The 20,558-nt window shown below is 42.4% G+C and overlaps 1 protein-coding gene across 4 annotated transcripts in view; it reads left to right on the top strand.

The window, feature by feature from the left end:
- Window positions 1-19,450, top strand: part of LOC112226860 (5'-AMP-activated protein kinase subunit gamma-1) — a 53,440-nt gene extending 33,990 nt beyond the window's left edge. For 3 of the 4 annotated variants that reach the window (XM_024391483.2, XM_042307940.1, XM_024391484.2), the window contains 13 exons: window positions 2,775-3,004; window positions 10,090-10,150; window positions 10,660-10,766; window positions 11,421-11,502; window positions 13,546-13,604; window positions 13,743-13,788; window positions 13,869-13,923; window positions 15,557-15,683; window positions 15,986-16,151; window positions 16,290-16,327; window positions 16,461-16,607; window positions 16,685-16,778; window positions 18,533-19,450. In XM_024391483.2, the coding sequence (XP_024247251.1) occupies window positions 2,775-3,004; window positions 10,090-10,150; window positions 10,660-10,766; window positions 11,421-11,502; window positions 13,546-13,604; window positions 13,743-13,788; window positions 13,869-13,923; window positions 15,557-15,683; window positions 15,986-16,151; window positions 16,290-16,327; window positions 16,461-16,607; window positions 16,685-16,778; window positions 18,533-18,564 (1,244 nt within the window). In that variant the 3' untranslated portion in view covers window positions 18,565-19,450. Of the gene's footprint in view, window positions 1-2,774; window positions 3,005-10,089; window positions 10,151-10,659; window positions 10,767-11,420; window positions 11,503-13,545; window positions 13,605-13,742; window positions 13,789-13,868; window positions 13,924-15,556; window positions 15,684-15,985; window positions 16,152-16,289; window positions 16,328-16,460; window positions 16,608-16,684; window positions 16,884-18,532 lie in introns of all 4 variants that reach the window. The other variant, XR_002949790.2, reaches the window with a different exon arrangement.
- Window positions 19,451-20,558: the final 1,108 nt, after the last annotated feature.

The following is a 20,558-nucleotide window of genomic DNA, read 5'->3' as shown; positions in this document are numbered from 1 at the left end:
ATGAAACAAAAATAGAACTGTTTAGCCATAATGACAATCGTTATGTTTGGAGGAACAAAGGGGAGGCTTGCAAGCTGAAGAACACCATCCCAACCGTGAAGCACGGGGGTGGCAGTATCATGTTGTGGGGGTGCTTTGCTGCAGGAGGGACTGGTGCACTTCACAAAATAGATGGCATCATGAGGAGGGAAAAATGTGGATATATTGAAGCAACATCTCAAGACATCAGTCATCAGTCATCAGTTAAAGCTTTGTTGCAAATGGGTCTTCCAAATGGACAATGACCCCAAGCATACTTCCAAAGTTATGGCTTAAGGACAACAAAGTCAAGGTATTGGAGTGGCCATCACAAAGCCCTAACCTCAATCCTATAGAAAATCTGTGGGCAAAACTGAAAAAGCGTGTGCGAGCAAGGAGGCCTACAAACCTGACTCAGTTACACCAGCTCTGTCAGGAGGAATGGGCCAAAATTCACCCAACTTATTGTGGGAAACTTGTGGAAGGCTACCCAAAACGTTTGACCCAAGTTAAACAATTTAAAGGCAAAGCTACCAAATACTAATTGAGTGTATGTAAGCTTCTGACCCACTGGGAATGTGATGAAAGAAATCAAAGCTGAAATAATTAATTCTCTCTACTATTATTCTGACATTTCACGTTCTTAAAATAAAATGTTGATCCTAACAGACCTAAGACAGGGAATTTTTTACTAGGATTAAATGTCAGGAATTGTGGAAAAACTGAGTTTAAATGTATTTGGCTAAGGTGTATGTAAACTTCCGACTTCAACTGAATATTGAATTGCAATGTTTTCCACCAGATCCTCCAACCAGTGTAGGGGATGGTAAAAAAAAGGGTGATCAGAAATAATGTAAGCAAGGTTATTCGATAGACTAATCTGTCTTCTAGCAAAAAAAAAGGTTTATTTATGTTTCTGCTGTGTAATGCAACCTGGGAAGTGGTCGTTTTTCAGATCAAACATCATTTAGTTTGCTTGAACAATTTACATTTCGGTTCAAGTAATCCCTAATCACCTGTTACGACAGTGTGCCTCCATAAGGCAGTTATGACTTATAGTTCTATCGGTGATTTGTTAGATCAGTGAGTGGTGACTTGAATGTCAAATTGAAGTTGTTGATAAGTTACTGGAGATGAGCAGAGTACCATGGCAGTCCCATGGTCTAGTGGAGGAAATGTAAACCACTCGGTGCGCATCACCCACGTCACTGGAAGTATGGCCTCAGAAATATGTCAGCAGGGTGGGGCTCGGGCCATGTGTGTGGGTGGGTGTCATATGTCAACCCGTTCCCCGTGCTGGGTCGTGACTGCTGAGGGCCATGTGAGGGCTGTCATGTGATCAAGCGGCAGCCTCGACCTGACAGACACTGCCAGAACAGGAGCTTGCTAGCCTCTCAGGCAGCTGTCCAATAATACTATGGCCAGGCTGAATCACTGTTAGTTCTGTATGGTATACTGTACACTAGATACAGATAACTGCCAAAATAAGGGAACACTTGAGTAAATGAAGGATACAAAGTATATTGAAAGCAGGTGGTTCCACACAGGTGTGGTTCCTGAGTTAATTAACCGATTCACATCCCATCCTGCATAGGGTCATGCATAAACATGGCCAGTTGCCCATTATTTTGGCAACCATAGAAGAAGTCTCAGTGACTTTGAAAGAGGGGTCTCAAAGGAGAATAGGGGGTTTAAAGGGTGTGTGTGTATGCTTGCGTGTGTGTGTGCGTGTCAGTCACCAGATCTCAACCCAAATGAAAACTTATGGGAGATTCTGGAATGGTGCCTAAGACAGCATTTTCCATGAAGAAAACACCAAATGATATCCCTCCAATAGAGTTCCAGACACTTGTAGAATCTATAATGCGCATTGAAGCTGTTCTGGCGGCTCGTGGTGGTCCAAAGCCCTACTAATATGCTTTATGTTGGCGTTTCCTTTATTTTGGCATTTACCTGTATCTCTTCACTGATATATGATATACATCATCAAGGCTGGGTAATGGCACAGTGGTAGTGGTAGTAGTACATGAAGCTAGGAATAGAGGAAGGATGGATCGATAACTATATTCCACTCTATTGTTAATTGCCAGAATATAGATGTTCTTCACATTTATTTGATTGAAATTTGAACCAGCTTTGGATACATTTTTTAGGTATTCGAAGATGTTCTCTGATACTATGTGTTGGTCCAACCCGTTCCTGACAACCTACATACAGTACATTCAAATATGTCTACCATAGTTGTCACAGGACTCACAAGCTTTGCTTGCACTGCAGTGATCCACTGAAATCAATTGATTGCTGTTCTTTAGGGACAGGGTGGGCTGGATATTTTCATTATTTTCTTGGCAGGTTTCCAGGCCCTGGCAGCACTTAACCACACATGATGTGAATGGAAAATCCCATCAGGAAGCTCAATTCAGATGATTCATCTGGATGAATCAAGCATTATTGACCCATCAGCTTTGCTGATGATAAATGAGGATACTTAATGATATTCCAATCAATATTGTTCTGAAAAGCAAAATATCTTGGGGCGCCACTCCACTATTACAGTATCATGTGACAAGCATATACTCTGTTGAAAGGGTACAGTATATCCCAATCAGAAAGGACATAATTGAGTTGAGATTGACTGTGAACATTGCAACAGCACTACAGGAGATGTCTAGGGAAACTCTATGTATAAATGACAGGCCTGTGTAGACCAGTGCTAACTGCTAATCCTTTCTCTGGTCTTTGTTTTTCCTCCACAGTCTCCGGCCTCTCGTCTTCCCCCACCCCACCCAGCACCCCCACCCAGGCCCCTAGCCAGTCCATGCTGTTCCCCCAGGAGGTCCACCAGAGTGTCCCTGAACGTCTGGGCCGCTCCCTCTCATCACCCCCACCAGACACCGGACAGCGCCTCAGCCTGCCCACCTCTGCCAAGCCCTCCTCCTCTCCGATACCCTACACCTTCCCACTGCCCCAAGCTACCTCACAGCCAGTGAGTGATACCTCTTACTACCTACTACACCAACTGCTGGTTTAGGCTGTGTGTTAGTGGCAGTGATAACTGATTGTGCAGTGAAGCAATATTGCAGGGTTGCCGAGGAAAAGTGGTGTAAGGCAGAAGCTGAGGTGATATTCTGTGAGTCTCCTAGACCATGGGTTCCCAACCTTTTTCCCCCAGGGCCCCCTTTTTCACATTGTTTAATGCCCCCCCCTTCAATTATTCTTATTAAATACAACACCAGCACCACCACCCTTTTTTGAGGGACCTAGGAAAATGTTGTTGTTTAAAAATAAATTCTACATAGTTTAACAAGACTGATGTCTTTAAGATAAGAAGTAAGATAGTACTTTATTAATCCCCCAGAGGAACATTTTTGTTGCACCAGCCAATAGATATATTACCAATAAATACACCATAAAAACACAACAAGGACACACAGACACTAAGAGCAGCACATCATCAATGACTATAAAAATGAAGTGTTCGTGTTAAAAAGCCTCATAGCATGTGGTAAAAAGGATTTCTGTCTGCCAAAATCTGTCTGCCATCAAACTGCAATGCTCCAGGCAGATACTGTGGAGGTAGCTAGTGTTGCCTCTATACTGCTGAGCTTTTTGAGGATCCTCTTATCCAGGATGGGCTCTAGATTGTCCTGGTGGGTGCTAATGGTAGATCCAGTCTTCTTTGTGATTTTGGTTAGCCTGTCTCTAATGCTGTTACCCCCCGAGCAGATTACGCTGTAAAACAGGACACGACACACAACGCTATTAAAAAAAACATTTGGAGCATTTTTGAGCTGACATCAAAGGATCTGAGCTTCCTCAAAAAGAATAGCCTTTACTGAGCTTTTTTGAAACACCATGGAGGTGTTCTCTTTCCACTGCTGCTTATCGTCAATCACCACCCCCAGGTATTAGTACGAGTCCACCCTTTCCACAGTGATGATCACAGGAGATGCGCTCCTTCTTCCTCCTGAAGTCTATCAGCTCTTTGGTTTTAGACGCATTAAAAGCTCCAGGTGGTTTTAGATGCGCCGTGCCACAAATGAGGATATTTCCTCCCTGTGTAGGGAGTCATCATCCTTCGTGATGTAGCCTACAATGTCTGAATCATCTGAGAACTTTTGTAGGTGACAGGAGGCTTGGGCGTGCCGGCTGTCTGCTGTGTAGAGGGTGAAGAGGAATGGTGACAGGAGGCTTGGGCGTGCCGGCTGTCTGCTGTGTAGAGGGTGAAGAGGAATGGTGACAGGAGGCTTGGGCGTGCCGGCTGTCTGCTGTGTAGAGGGTGAAGAGGAATGGTGACAGGAGGCTTGGGCGTGCCGGCTGTCTGCTGAATGTAGAGGCTGAAGAGGAATGGGCGTGCCGGCTGTCTGCTGGTAGAGGGTGAAGAGGAATGGTGACAGGAGGCTTGGGCGTGCCGGCTGTCTGCTGTGTAGAGGGTGAAGAGGAATGGTGACAGGAGGCTTGGGCGTGCCGGCTGTCTGCTGTGTAGAGGGTGAAGAGGTGTGACAGGAGGCTTGGGCGTGCCGGCTGTCTGCTGTGTAGAGGGTGAAGGAATGGTGACAGGAGGCTTGGGCGTGCCGGCTGTCTGCTGTGTAGAGGGTGAAGAGGAATGGTGACAGGAGGCTTGGGCGTGCCGGCTGTCTGCTGTGTAGAGGGTGAAGAGGAATGGTGACAGGAGGCTTGGGCGTGCCGGCTGTCTGCTGTGTAGAGGTTGAAGAGGAATGGTGACAGGAGGCTTGGGCGTGCCGGCTGTCTGCTGTGTAGAGGGTGAAGAGGAATGGAGACAGAACCTTCACTTTTGTGGCACCTGTGTTAGTGATGATGGTTTCTGAGACCGAGTGGTTCTGTTGTTGCGGCCTGTCAGTGAGGTAGTCCATGAACCAGGTGATGGTGGAAGGATGTAACTGCATGACCTGTGGTTTGCAGGCTAGAAGATTGGCTTGGATATTGTTGGAAGGCACTGGAAAACTCTAATAGCATAATGCAGACTGTTCTCTCCAAGTGCATCTTCCACACCTATCTTGGCCTGGTTGGCAAACTGCAGGGAGTCAAGAAACCTCTGCACCTGCTGCTTAAGTTATGCATGGACCACTCTCTCAAACGCCTTCATCAACTGAGAAGTGAGTGCAACAGGCCTGACGTTGTTTAGCTCTGTCTCTTGGAGTTTTTGGGAACAGGCACAATGCAGGAGAATTTCCACTGTGTAGGTACAGTAGAGGTAGACAGTGACTGTATTTGTATTTATTATGGATCCCCATTAGCTGTTGCCAAGGCAGCATCTACTCTTCCTGGGGTTCAGTAAAATGAAGGCAGTTATACAATTTTAAAAACATTATAATACAACAGATTTCACAACATATTGTGGGCCCTCAGGCCACTACTCTACATCACAAAATCCATGTGTACATGTGTGTATAGTGCGTATGTTATCATGTGTGTCTATGCCTGTGTGTGTCTCTTCGTAGTCCCCGCTGTTCCACTAAGCCGGGTGGACACTACACGACTTTCAAAATTCTAACATTGCTGAGCCTCTTACTTTAAACGACCGTCTGTCCTCAAATCAAATCAAATTGTATTAATCACGCGCGCCGAATACAACAGGTGTAGACCTTACAGTGAAATGCTTACTTACGAACCCCTAACCAACAGAGAAGTTTCAAAAAATACGCATCAGAATTAGAGATAAAAGTAACAAGTAATTAAAGTGCAGCAGTAAAAAATAGTAGTCTGGGTAGCCATTTGACTAGATGTTCAGGAGTCTTATGGCTTGGGGGTAGAAGCTGTTTAGAAGCCTCTTGGACCTAGACTCATAGCACTTCATGGCTACAGACGTGAGAGCTAATGGTCGGTAGTCATTTAGGCAGGTTACCTTAGTGTTCTTGGGCAGAGGCACTATGGTGGTCTGCTTAAAACATATTGGTATTATAGACTCGGACAGGGACAGGTTGAAAATGTCAGTGAAGACACTTGCTAGTTGGTCAGCGCATGCTCGCTGTACACATCCTGGTAATCCTTCTGGCCCTGCGGCCTTGTGAATGTTGACCCGTCTAAAGTTCTTACTCACATCAGCTGCAGAGAGCGCGATTCCTGTAGTTTTTTGTGTGTTGCCTATGTAGTGGTGCGCACACTAAACGATCTGGCACAGACGGTGATCACACACTACAAGATTATTCACTTGGATTCTTGATACCATGCTGTCTGGCAAAATCTATGATGTGATTCGATTTACGTAGCTACAAGCTGTTGCTCAAAGCAGCCTCATAAACATTCAGTCAGACATTCACGCTTGCCATACAACTTTGAAATATCTAGCCAACATTTTGAATTGAATAGCATTGCTTGTGAACTTCAGAGCTGTAACGATTTGTCACTTTGGCTTTGTTTGAAGGCAAGTACAAACACATACTGGTAGTAGTCATCACTCCTGCTCGAGAGTCTACACATTCTGGGTGAAGCGAAACAACGTCATCTCACTGGCTTCTTCTCTGGCGAGCTGTCATTGGCTATTGCTGATTACCATTCTCAAAACATGTCGTTGCATATCTCACACTACAAGAGCGTTGCAGATTTTGTGCCAATTAAAATCAAACCTGTTTGAAAATATCAGGACGTCTGGGACTGCTCAAAGACGAAATGCGCCTTTGGCCCGCTCACATTAAACGAGTGTGAGTGACGCGCGCCCCGAGCTGGCATTGACAAGGGGATTTTGTCTCCGATCTCACAAACTTGTCTGGGACAGCTAAAATGCCGGCCAAAATCATGTCGTGTACACCCGACATAAGGTGTATTTTTATCTGTTTTTTACTGCCTGCATGAGTTACTTTATGTGGAATTGGGTTCCATGTAGTCATGGCGCTATGTAGTACTGTGCGCCTCCCATAGTCTGTTCTGGACTCGGGGACTTTGAAAAGACCTCTTGTGGCATGTCTTGTGGGGTATGCATGGGTGTCTGAGCTGTGTGCTAGTAGCTTAAACAGACAGTTCGGTGCATTCAACATGTTAATACTTCTCACAAATACAAGTAGTGATGAAGTCCAGCTCTCCTCTACTTTGAGAGATTGACATGCATATTATTAATGTTAGCTGTCCGTGTACAGACCTCTCCCCATTTTAGCAACTTGTCTGCTTTGACCATGACAGTTTTCAATTCTGGCAGTTTAGTCTCCTCAATTTCCACATTATTCATTACAAGATTTAGTCGAGGTTTAGGGTTTAGTGAATGACTTGTCCCAAATATTTAGAACTAACTTATTCCTTGCCATCCATTCTAAAACTGACTGCAGCTCTTTAAGTGTTGCAGTGATTTCACTTGCTGTGGTAGCTGATGTTGGATGGTGTATCAATAATCTCAGTCATTGCAAAGATACAGGTGTCCTTCCTAACTCTGTTGCCAGAGAGGAAGGAAACCGCTCAGGGATTTCACCATGAGGCCAATGTTGACTTTAAAACAATTAGTTTGGCTGTGATAGGAGAATAACTGAGGATGGATCAACAACATTGTACTTACTCCACAATCCTAACCCAAAATACAAAGTGAAAATAAGGAAGCCTGTACAGAATTCAAATATTCCAAGCCATGCATCCTGTTTGCAATAAGGCATTGAAGTAAAACTGCAAAAAAATGTGTCAAAGAAATAAACTTAATGTCCTGAATACAAAACATTATGTTTGGGGCAAATCAAATCACTGAGTACCACACTTCATATTTCCAACCATGGTGGTGGCTGCATCATGATATGGGTATGCTTGTCATTGGCTAGGGAGTTTTTTTAAGATAAAAAGAAACTGAATAGACCTAAACACAGGCAAAATCCTAGAGAAAAAACAGGTTCAGTCTGCTTTCCAAATGACAATGGGAAACAAATTCACCTTCAGTAGGACATTAACATTAAACACGAGGCCAAATATACACTGGAGTTGCTTTCCAAGACGACATTGAATGTTCCTGATTGGCCTAGTTACAGTTTTGACTTAAATCATCTTGAAAATCTATGGCAAGATTTGAAAATTGCTGTCTAGCAATCATCAACAACCAACCTGACAGAGCATGAACAATTTAAAAAAGAATAATGTGCAGATATTGTACAATTCACATGTGTAAAGCTCATAAAGACTTACCCAGAAAGACTCACAGCTGTAATCGCTGCCAAAGGTGATTCTAACGTGTATTGACTCAGTGATGTGAACACTTATGCAAATGAGATATTTCTCTATTTCATTTTCAATACATTAGCTAAAATTTCTAAAACAAACACATTTTCACATTGTCATTATGGGGTATTGTGTGTAGATGGGTGAATGTTTTTTTTTTTTAATACATTTTGAATTCAGGCTCTAACTCAACAAAATGTTGGGGTATGAATACTTTCAGAAGGCACTGTTGATTCATTGAGGATGTGATATATATTTTTTAAACTAATACTTCAAGTAACTGTCGGTGTCTGTCTGGTTGAGCTATAGCACACTATCAGTGTAGTGTGTAAGTCAATACTTCATCACCATCTTTGTTGTTTCTTCTTACACCCTAAACCCCATGACTATAAGACCATGAGCCATATGTATCTCTCTCTCTCTCTCTCTCTCTCTAATATTGATAATATCTCACGCTGTCTCTCTTCTCCTCTCTCCTCACCTCTCTCTCAACACACACCAGGCTCTCCTCTTACCATAATCAAAGGAATGACTTCTCTGCCACTTCCAATCTGGAAGTGTGTTAATGAAACAGCCCTCCATCTCTAATTGACATCCCTGTGTTAACATACAGCGCGTTCCCTTCCCTGTTCCCTGTGGCAGTGCAGCAGCAGCAGATTGGGATGGGATTCATGCCCGTGCTGATGCGGGGTTAGGCTGAAAATTGCTGTGTCACGATGAGGTATAGGGTGACTCTGGGGGGCTGGTTGGACATGCCAGGGGTGATCTTTCAGGGCTGTTTCTTCTACTGCACTGGATTGGGGTCTAATCAAGGGTCGAGGGGAGATGAAGAAAAACATGTTTTTAAAGGATTTTGAATCCTCATATGCTACAAAGAGCACAGTATGGCGTATGGCTTGGCTCATGGTATGTGCCATGATGAAGTGTTTTGTAGGATAGGGAGGAAGGCAACTTGCCTCATTGACATTTGCATGTTAGTGCAGTACACAGACTTATTTTGTTGTAGGATTATTTTGCTGCAGCACAGCCTCTGTCTCTGCACAGTGTCTTAGTCATTGTGCAGTAGCCAGCCTACTTCATCCCTTGCCATATGGATTTATTTTTATGCACTACCCATATACGTAAATAATTCTCTGTTGTGCAAATTGTTTCATTTTAATTAATGTCTTGCAAAAAAAAGTTAAGGGCATAGAGAAGGACGGGGAATCCTTGGCTTCTGGCTGCTTGGCAACATAAGGGATTTCCTAATATGGTGAAAAGCCGTGGTTGTTTCGCATGTAGGATTCTAGTGCGTGATCATAATAATAAATGCAAATTGAACGAATTCCCTTGTCGTTCACAATCCACAGAATGCGCAAAAAAACATATGCTTCCGAGTAGATACACTGTCACACGTAGCCTATGTCAGTCTGTTTTTTTAAATAAAAATATTTTTGCTTCGTTTTTTATCCGGAAGACTTGCACACTCCTTTGTTTTATTCAGTAGTATGATCCTCACTGTAGGCATTGGCTGCTTGATTGCAGCAAAATAGATTTAGGAATGTTCCACTAATACAGAGTTAAGGGGTGTGTAGTCTACTAATAATGTGCCATTACAGTTACTGGCAGGCACAGTGCTCCAGATATGAATTGCCCACAGTCTACAGTAGAAACTTGGACAAGGGCAATTGAATGAGTTGCACGCAGTACGCACGTTTTGTCATTGTCAGACAGACGGGGCTTGCTTTTCTTAATGTTGCCTTTGCGCAAGGACATTTAGCCTACTGGAAGTCTTCAAAAAGATGCCATCAGTTATTGAATATATATTGTTATTTTAATCTTAACTTTGCCAAACGGCGAGTGGTTGTGCGCCTGATAGCGTGCGTCTGATGTCATATTGTGGTAGGTTTGGAGCGCGTTCTTGACTGTCTCTTATTCTTACAGAATTTCTACGGTTTATTCGAAGGCATGTTGGAGAAACTTGAACTAGACGATGATGGTGTTGGTAAGTGCATTTACGTAGTCGACTAGTCTACATTTTCATTTTACTTGATGGTGTTACGTAGCCATTTATTTGTCATTTTTGCAATTGTATCCGCTTATAGTTGAAGACCAGGGCTCAATATGGAATGCATGCTGATTTGTAAAGTGCTGGTGTGAATTGTAATGTGAATATTAATTCCATTACATAGGTGACACCGGTTGCTATTCACAGAATATGACGCTCCATAGGTTAAATCACTCCGGTTTTGCTCATTTTTTACCAATACAACAAGTGTCATCCTGATTGCAAAATCACAATCCTTCACATTGAAGCCTTATTATGCAGGATGTGTTTTGATCGTAACCCAACTATTTGCCTGGTGATAGCGCAAAGCCTTCTGCAGTCCTGTCAGCATGCTCTGTTGGAATGAGAGATTCCCCAGCCCAAGAGGTGGCATCATTGGTTCAGTATGAATATTGAGATGATCCGATATACACATTTGGTGTGAATATTTGTGTCTGTCTTTACAGCTGCTGAACCAGACAGTGACATTTACATGCGCTTTATGAAGTCCCATAGCTGCTATGACATCGTCCCCACCAGCTCCAAGCTGGTTGTGTTTGACACTGGACTGCAAGTAAGTGAGCCCAGCTCCTCCACATTGATTACACGTTGACATCACGTTGGAGCCATCATGGATAAGGGACCATGTTCAAAAAGCGCTTCAAAGTAGAAGTGCTGATTGAGGGTAATTCTTTTTGCGTTTTAGATCATAATGGATAAGACTACATGGACACGGGGCATCTGATCTTAGATCAGCAATCTGAGACACTTTCTGGCCAGGCCCAGACAGACACAGGGTTGAGAATTCAGACTATGTATAAATACGTTTGAGTAGGCCTGACTATAACCTAACATTGAGCATCTGCATAGCTTTTGTTTATCATACTAGGTTTGTCCACTGAGGGACATTCTTATGGCTATTGAAGTGTCTCCTTGGTTTGAAAGGCACTGAGAGCGGTTTGGTTAATGTTCCATGAGGAGAGCAGTGCTATTGCTAGTGCTAATGATTTGCCTCATAAAATGGTTAAACAGTAATCAGCCACTGAATCTATTAAACTCAAGGTTGTAGTTCCCTTATCTGAGTATGAAACCCCTTAAAACCAGAATGCTTTAGTGTTTGATTTGGATTTCAATTGAACACTTCCACATTTGTACAATATGTACAATACCACCTTCAGAACCTTGCCATCCATGTGTTTTTGTGCATGATTGTGGTCTTTTCTCACAGGTGAAGAAGGCTTTCTTTGCCTTAGTGGCCAATGGGGTGCGAGCTGCTCCACTGTGGGACTCGGAGAGGCAGTGTTTTGTGGGTAAGAAACGCCTTTTGTGTATGACACATGTTCACATGAAATGCATTCATGCTTAATGCATTCACTGATGCGAACACCTATATCCACCAATGAATGCATATCAGGGCCGTAGCCAGGGTCTGAGATTTAGTCCGGTCCGGGAAGACAGTTGAAGCTCGTTTAATGCATTTCTATACAATTTTTTAATTTTTTAAATGCTAATTCAAAGAACAGCAAAAACAAGCAAAACCCCAGCCATTATCACATTGGTTGCTGTAGCTTCATTCACCTCAGTCGATCTATAAACACATAGCCTGTTAGCCATATAGTTAGCCACTACACATTAACTCACATTAACTCCGCACCGGAATTAAAAACTTTTTAGTTGTTGCAGTTTTACAGCTAATTTCCTACAATTCTACACATATTGCAATATTGCAAACTTATCTGAGTGAGAGTGACTAACAAAATCAATGGGGTTCCTGCAGGCCCTGTCGGTAATTCGTCCATGATTATTACATGTTTAGATAGCTGGCTAGACTCTAGACTAATTTACCCATCTAAAACATGTTAATTGACATGGGCTAATTGAATGACTGTCAGTGAGTGACACAACAAGAGGAAAACTGATGTTGCACAACAAGTTTTGAAATTGCACCTTGTGTATTCTACTATTCTAACTCTCAAGTTGAAACCCCAACTGAGTTCCAAATGTGTATGTATATATAGATAGATAGATAGATAGATAGATAGATAGATAGATAGATAGATAGTTTTTTGAACTATTGGTTAGAGCCTGTAACTAAGCATTTCACTGTAAGGTCTACACCTGTTGTATTCGGCACACGTGACAAATAAACTTTGATTTGATTTGACCCAACACACCACCAGGCTGTGTAAGGGCTATTTGACCAAGAAAGAGAGTGCTGATGGAGTACTGCATCAGATGACCTGGCCTCCACAATCACCCGACCTCAACCCAATTGAGATGGTTTGGGATGAGTTGGACCGCAGAGTGAATGAAAAGCAGCCAACAAGTGCTCAGCATATGTGGGAACTCCTTCAAGACTGTTGGAAAAGCATTACTCATGAAGCTGGTTGAGAGAATACCAAGAGTGTGCAAAGCTGTCATCAAGGCAAAGGTTGGCTAATTTGAAGAATCCAAAATCTAAAATATATTTCGATTTGTTGAACACTTTTTTTGTATTTTACAATGTAGAAAATAGTAAAAATAAAAAGAAACTTGAATGAGAAGGTGTGTCCAAACTTTTGAATTTCTTTCTTAAATTTCTGGAATTTGTGAGTATTGTTTTGTATTGTTAGGTATTACTGCATTGTTGGACCTAGAAACATAAGCATTTCGCTGCACCTGCGATAACATCTGCTAATTATGTGTACGAGACAAATAAAGTTTTATTTGATTTGATTTATAGATCACATGAATAAAATTCGGTGAACTGGTTCTACTCTTTTTAGCCATTTCTGGTGTTTTGTGGTGTGAAACTGAATGGGTCGAGCACAACACGTCAACTCCCTGTTACCCATAGCAAGACAGGCTACAAATGTTTTATCAATATGTTTTTTTTTGTTAAGTTTGCATTCAATTGCCCATCCCTGTTGCACATAACAAGCTTCCATTCCCCCTGTCACGAGGGAACTCATGGCTGATGTAAGATGAAATTGGCAACCCTGTTACGGTCAACCCTGTTATGGTCAACCCTGTTACGGTCAACCCGGACACTTTATTTGACACTTAGGAACTTACTATAGTAATTTTTATTTAACCTGTTGAGATGGGAAAACGTGTTTTTTAATTAAGTTGTATGTGTGCTCTTTTTTATTATTTAGATGAAGCTATATTACCCTAAATGTATACTCATTTGGTGGAACGACCCAGATAACAATTATCTCCAGATTGAAATAGGATGTTAGTCAGTTTTGTTACGAGTCCTAGCCAGTCGAGCGTGATTTGTTGACATGAAGTCCGTTAGCAACCTAATGCTTTACGACAGCTTCATGACAACCGTTAGTCATTCTGAAGGCATACATGTCTTCTCATTTCAGGAATGTTGACAATCACCGACTTCATCATCATACTACACAGATACTACAAGTCACCGCTGGTAAAGTTTGAGTGGACGAAACCATTTTTTGTGTTAGTTTGTTCAACATTTGAAACCTATGATGGATTTCTGTAGTTCTGTATTGTGTGTGGTTTTTTTTGTATTTTTATATCTATATATAGTTGTGTTGTTTTATAGGTGCAAATATATGAGTTGGAAGATCATAAGCTTGAGACATGGAGAGGTATGTAAAGAGCTCTGGTTTATATTATAACATTAAACTAGATGTACCGAACGTTGAACTCCCATCGTCCCTCTCCACAGAAGTATATTTGCAAGAGACATTCAAACCTTTAGTGAACATATCACCCGAATCAAGGTAAGTTGTTACTGCATAACCATGTCTATTATGCAGTTGTGAATGTGTGCATGACTGTTTGCCATGTACAGTGGGGCAAAAAAGTATTTAGTCAGCCACCAATTGTGCAAGTTCTCCCACTTAAAAAGATGAGAGAGGCCTGTAATTTTCATCATAGGTGCACTTCAACTATGACAGACAAAATGAGAAGGAAAAAAATCCAGAAAATCACATTGTAGGATTTTTTATGAATTTATTTGCAAATTATGGTGGAAAATAAGTATTTGGTCACCTACAAACAAGCAAGATTTCTGGCTCTCACAGACCTGTAACTTCTTTTTTAAGAGGCTCCTCTGTCCTCCACTCGTTACCTGTATTAGTGGCACCTGGTTGAACTTATCAGTATAAAAGACACCTGTCCACAATCTCAAACAGTCACACTCCAAACTCCACTATGGCCAAGACCAAAGAGCTGTCAAAGGACACCAGAAACAAAATTGTAGACCTGTACCAGGTTGGGAAGACTGAATCTGCAATAGGTAAGCAGCTTGGTTTGAAGAAATCAACTGTGGGAGCAATTATTAGGAAATGGAAGACATACAAGACCACTGATAATCTCCCTCGATCTGGGGCTCCACGCAAGATATCACCCCATGGGGTCAAAATGATCACAAGAACGGTGAGCAAAAATCCCAGAACCACACGGGGGGACCTAGTGAATGACCTGCAGAGAGCTGGGACCAAAGTAACAAAGCCTACCATCAGTAACACACTACGCCGATGATCCAGAAGAAGATTGGGAAAATGTCATATGGTCAGATGAAACCAAAATATAACTTTTTGGTAAAAACTCAACTCGTTGTGTTTGGAGGACAAAGAATGCTGAGTTGCATCCAAAGAACACCATACCTACTGTGAAGCATGGGGGTGGAAACATCATGCTTTGGGGCTGTTTTTCTGGAAAGGAAAGAATGAATGGGGCCATGTATTGTGAGATTTTGAGTGAAAACCTCCTTCTATCAGCAAGTGCATCGAAGATGAATCGTGGCTGGGTCTTTCAGCATGACAATGATCCCAAACACACCGCCCGGGCAACGAAAGGAGTGGCTTCGTAAGAAGCATTTCAAGGTCCTGGAGTGGCCTAGCCAGTCTCCAGATCTCAACCCCATAGAAAATCTTTGGAGGGAGTTGAATTTCCATGTTGCCCAGCAACAGCCCCAAAGCATCACTGCTCTAGAGGAGATCTGCATGGAGGAATGGGCCAAAATACCAGCAACAGTGTGTGAAAACCTTGTGAAGACTTACAGAAAACGTTTGACCTCTGTCATTGCCAACAAAGGGTATATAACAAAGTATTGAGAAACTTTTGTTATTGACCAAATACTTATTTTCCACCATAATTTGCAAATAAATTCATTAAAAATCCTACAATGTGATTTTCTGTATATATTTTTTTCCTCATTTTGTCTGTCATAGTTGAAGTGTACCTATGATGAAAATTACAGGCCTCTCATCTTTTTTAAGTGGGAGAACTTGCACAATTGGTGGCTGACTAAATACTTTTTTGCCCCACTGTATGTGGTTTGAATATACATACCTGCGAAGACAACGCCTGCATTTTCTTTTAATGTGCGTTTTATGTTTGTCTTTGAAGCATATTTGATGCAGTGTATTCCCTCATCAAAAACAAGATCCACCGTCTGCCTGTCATCGACCCTGTTACGGGAAACCCACTTTACATCCTCACACACAAGAGGATCCTCAAGTTCCTACAGCTCTTTGTAAGTCTCAAACCAATACTGACAACCTGACGTTAGGTTTTATGATAATATACACTAGTCCCATTGGGGAAGAATATAAGAAAAACGGTCTTTCTTGAAACAATAATCTGACAACTCTGCTTTTACTTGAACACTGCCCTTGGAGTTGGACAATCTGACAACTCTGCTTTTACTTGAACACTGCCCTTGGAGTTGGACAATAATCTGACAACTCTGCTTTTACTTGAACACTGCCCTTGGAGTTGGAGAAGAAGGTGAATAGAAACTGAAAGTGTCTCTCTCGCGATGTTGTGTTGTTCCAGGTGCGCGAGATGCCCAAGCCAGCCTTTATGAAGCAGACCCTGGGGGAGCTGGGCATCGGTACCTACAAGAACATAGCTTTCATCCACCCTGACACACCCATCATCAAGGCCCTGCAGATCTTCGTAGAGAGGAGGGTGTCTGCCCTGCCTGTGGTGGACGTCTCTGGTACGTGTTACTGTAAAACACTTTGTGACAGCTGTTGTTCAAAGATGCTTTAAAAGGGTCATTTGATGGATTCATTGATTTAGATTCAGTTTAACTCTCGTGGTGAAGCCTAATGGTTATGTTTCAATCTCCTCACAGGAAAAGTGGTGGATATTTACTCCAAATTTGATGTCATAGTAAGTGGTTACTAAATATTGATGATCTTAATACACCTTGGTAATCACCTGACTTCCTCCCTCAACAATATATTGTGAATATTTTCCTTCAAAAATACATCCATATGAGTGTGTCTATGTATCATGTGTGTAGAACCTGGCAGCAGAGAAGACTTATAATAACCTGGACATCACCGTGACCCAGGCTCTGAGGCATCGCTGGCAGTACTTTGAGGGGGTCATGCAGTGCCACAAGCTGGACACACTGGAGACCATCGTGGACAGGATTGTCAAAGCAGAGGTGAGTTCTAACACACACGCCTCTCTTCCTCTCTTTTTCTCTTTCTCTCTAACTTTGTGTGTGTGTGTGTGTGTCAGGTCCATCGGTTGGTGGTGGTGGATGATCGCTCGGCCATCGAGGGCATCGTCTCCCTGTCTGACATTCTGCAGGCCCTGGTGCTCAGCCCAGCAGGTATAGACGCTCAGCATTCCTAACCCCCCTCATCCTACACCTGGACCCTGAGCTCCCTCCCTCCCCACCCACCCTGTCGTGCCCCTCCCTGTACCTCTCACACAGGTAGGACACAAACACAAACTCTGGCCCTTGCTGGTTGGCACGTGCCTGTGCTCGTGAGCTGTCCTGTATTGCCAACTCGTTATGGTGTAGTATGGGCTTGTCTGTGTCCTGTCCTTTCCTCCTACCCTCTGATTAAAATCAAATCAAATCAAATTGTATTTGTCACATGCGCCGAATACAACACGTGTAGACCTTACAGTGAAATGCTTCATTTACAAGCCCTTAACCAATAATGCAGTTTTAAGAAAATACCTTAAAAAAGTAAGAGATAAGAAAAACAAATAATTAAAGAGCAGCCGTAAACAACAATAGTGGGGCTATATACAGGAGTACCGGTACAGAGTCAATGTGGAGGCTATATACAGGGGGTACCGGTACAGAGTCAATGCGGAGGCTATATACAGGGGGTACCAGTACAGAGTCAATGCGGAGGCTATATACAGGAGTACCGGTACAGAGTCAATGTGGAGGCTATATACAGGGGGTACCGGTACCGAGTCAATGTGGAGGCTATATACAGGGGGTACCGGTACAGAGTCAATGCGGAGGCTATATACGGGGTACCGGTACAGAGTCAATGCGGAGGCTATATACAGGAGTACCGGTACAGAGTCAATGTGGAGGCTATATACAGGGGTACCGGTACCGAGTCAATGCGGAGGCTATATACAGGGGGTACCGGTACCGAGTCAATGCGGAGGCTATATACAGGGGGTACCGGTACCGAGTCAATGCGGAGGCTATATACAGGGGGTACCGGTACCGAGTCAATGCGGAGGCTATATACAGGGGTTCCAATACCGAGTCAATGTGGAGGCTATATACAGGGGTACCGGTACCGAGTCAATGTGGAGGCTATATACAGGGGGTACCGGTACCGAGTCAATGTGGAGGCTATATACAGGGGGTACCGGTACCGAGTCAATGTGGAGGCTATATACAGGGGGTACCGGTACAGAGTCAATGTTTCAATGTGTGGGGGCACCGGTGTCAAGGTAATTATGTACATGTAGGTAGAGTTTTAGAGTGGTTATGCATAGATAGAGTAGCAGCAGTGGGGGGCTCCTCTGTTGTCTTGTTATTTTGTCTGCTTATAGTTTCAATAAAAGATTAATGATAATTGATGGAAGATAAAGTGTTTGCATTTCTGTGCTTTGGAAGGAAATGCATTTGGTGCTGCAGTCATAATGCATTTGGTGCTGCAGTCATAATGCATTTGCTGCTGCAGTCATAATGCATTTGGTAATGCAGTCATAATGCATTTGCTGCTGCAGTCATAATGCATTTGGTGCTGCAGTCATAATGCATTTGCTGCTGCAGTCATAATGCATTTGGAATTTGCTGGTGCATCAGTTCCCAGAATGAAAAGTACAGTGAGCAAGACACATCATTATCTTTGATGTGAGACGTGATGAGAAAAAACCTGAAGCATCTTGCACAACTCTCTCCCTGAAGCAAAGAAGCCTACTGTTATGTTGGGCATTAGCCTGGTCCCAGATCTGTTGGTGCTGTATAGGCAACACCTATTGTCGTTGCTATGCCATAACAACAACCATAAGAGTTGGCTATACAGCACAATAAGATCTGAGACCAGGCTAGTAGGATGTGTTCTTGTGTTCTCACATGTCTGTCTGTCCCCCCCCCCCTAGATTCCTGCCGAGAGGAGGGCCTGCTGGAGTGAAAGGGGAAAAGCTGTGGGGACCACTGAGGTTGAAGGCTGTTATAAAACTTAGTATTCTACTTCTATAGCTTCAGACATGGGGCCCGGAGCCCTTGGTATTGATGCTCTAGACTTTGAAACCAAAAGGATGGGCTGGACTTCACTAGACTGGATTGGACTGATACGGGGATGTAAAGGGCTCTAATTCCCGAGGACCAGCATCTCTCTGTCTAAATGGAACTGTGCTTCATTCACTGTGGGATGGTTATAGTAGGGTGGAATGATGACGCAGGTTGAGCCAGTCTGGAGACTTTGGCTATGTATATGAGAGCTACATATATTTAGGTTGTTCTCTCTATCATGCTGCTCTGTCGTTGTTCCCAGCAACAGTGCCTAGTCACTCCCAGTAAGTTTTAAACCTTCAAGGATCAAGAAGATTGACCGATATGGTCACAGCATCTTAGAATTGATGATACACACTTTTAGGAGAAATGGCAGGTTTTCATGCTTTACCTTGTAATGGTGGGAGGGGCTGTATTTTTATATGAGTAATATGCTGTGAAGAGAGACAGAACATAAAAAAGGCCTTATTTTAAGACATGTTTTGCCTGCTTTATGTACTTTATGTACTTTATGTACTCTGACAAAACTCATCTGTGTTCTATTACTGTAAACAACAACGTTTATAAGAAAAGTGCCAGAGAAAAGCTTTTTTTTATTTAAGTTTAAACAAATTATGTTAAACTGACTACAGTTTAATATTCTCTATTTGTAAATATGTGGCAGTAAAATGTTGTATTCAGAGCAAGATGGACTACAAGTGCAAGCGATAAATGACACTATAACAGTTGTAAATGTTCTTTACTTTTCTAAAAGCAGCTAAATAAATATAAATATTTTTATGGTACATTTTCACCACCACATATTTAACTATTGTTTTATTTTGAGTTAGCAAGAAAGCCAAATTAAAAGTGCCTAGGTAAATACATTTGATATAATGATAATACTAAATACATTGATTGATGTAATATTTTGATAACCGCCATACACATGAATCATTTTAATGTCATACAGTATAACACATGTGTTATGCTCTTCTCTGATGAAACTTATTTGACGGTCATGGCTATAATGCCTTCAATGATGAATCATCATTGGATGTCTGAACACTGCCACCATCTAGTGGTTAGGAGCTGCACTGCAGGCATATCTGCACCTGTTCAATGATTGACCATCACGCAGTACTCTTTGATGGCACCATAAGCATATTTAGTCTGAGGCTCAGAGGAGATCAATGGCAGTTTGTCTTTTCCCTCCTCTTGTCTTCGAAACATCATTGCTAGAAAATATTGGAGGGCTCCTATGACAAATTGAAATGGAAGCAACATCCTAATGTGTAAAACATGATTTTAATATTTAAAGTAAACAAAATGTCTTCGGGCCATATACAGATCAGCAAACACCACCAAGGTGCCCCTCAAAAGCTGTTCTACTTCAGCTTTTAAGCAAAGGATAGTCCCAAAACATTTCCCAACACCAGCCACAAGATGACAGTGTAATATAAGCAGTATTTTATTTATATTTTTTTACCTTTATTTAACTAGGAAAGTCAGTTATGAACAAATTCTTATTTTCAATGACAGCCTAGGAACAGTGGGTTAACTGCCTGTTCAGGGGCAGAACGACAGATTTGTACCTTGTCAGCTCGGGGATTTAAACTTGCATCCTTCCGGTTACTAGTCCAACGCTCTAACCACCATGAGGTGCTAATGCTGCATTCATAACCAAGTTTACCACATAAGACTGGGAAAATCCACTTCCAACGCCACTCCTAGTCGTCATTACTAGTGGGTAACTCATCTATCACCCCTGAGCTCCCACTTCTCCCTTAAAAGTGACCTCTGACGTCACCTGTTAATTAAATTACCATTGATAACAGCATTTCGGCAGTTAAATGTAACAACAAAATATTTATTTATGAAAAAAAATCTAATATAGTTTACGAACCTTCATTT

This window comes from Oncorhynchus tshawytscha, linkage group LG28 (assembly GCF_018296145.1).
Source record: "Oncorhynchus tshawytscha isolate Ot180627B linkage group LG28, Otsh_v2.0, whole genome shotgun sequence".
Taxonomy (NCBI): Eukaryota; Metazoa; Chordata; class Actinopteri; order Salmoniformes; family Salmonidae; genus Oncorhynchus; species Oncorhynchus tshawytscha.
Note: the sequence above shows the minus strand (reverse complement) of the source record. Positions and strands in the feature narration are given on the sequence as shown.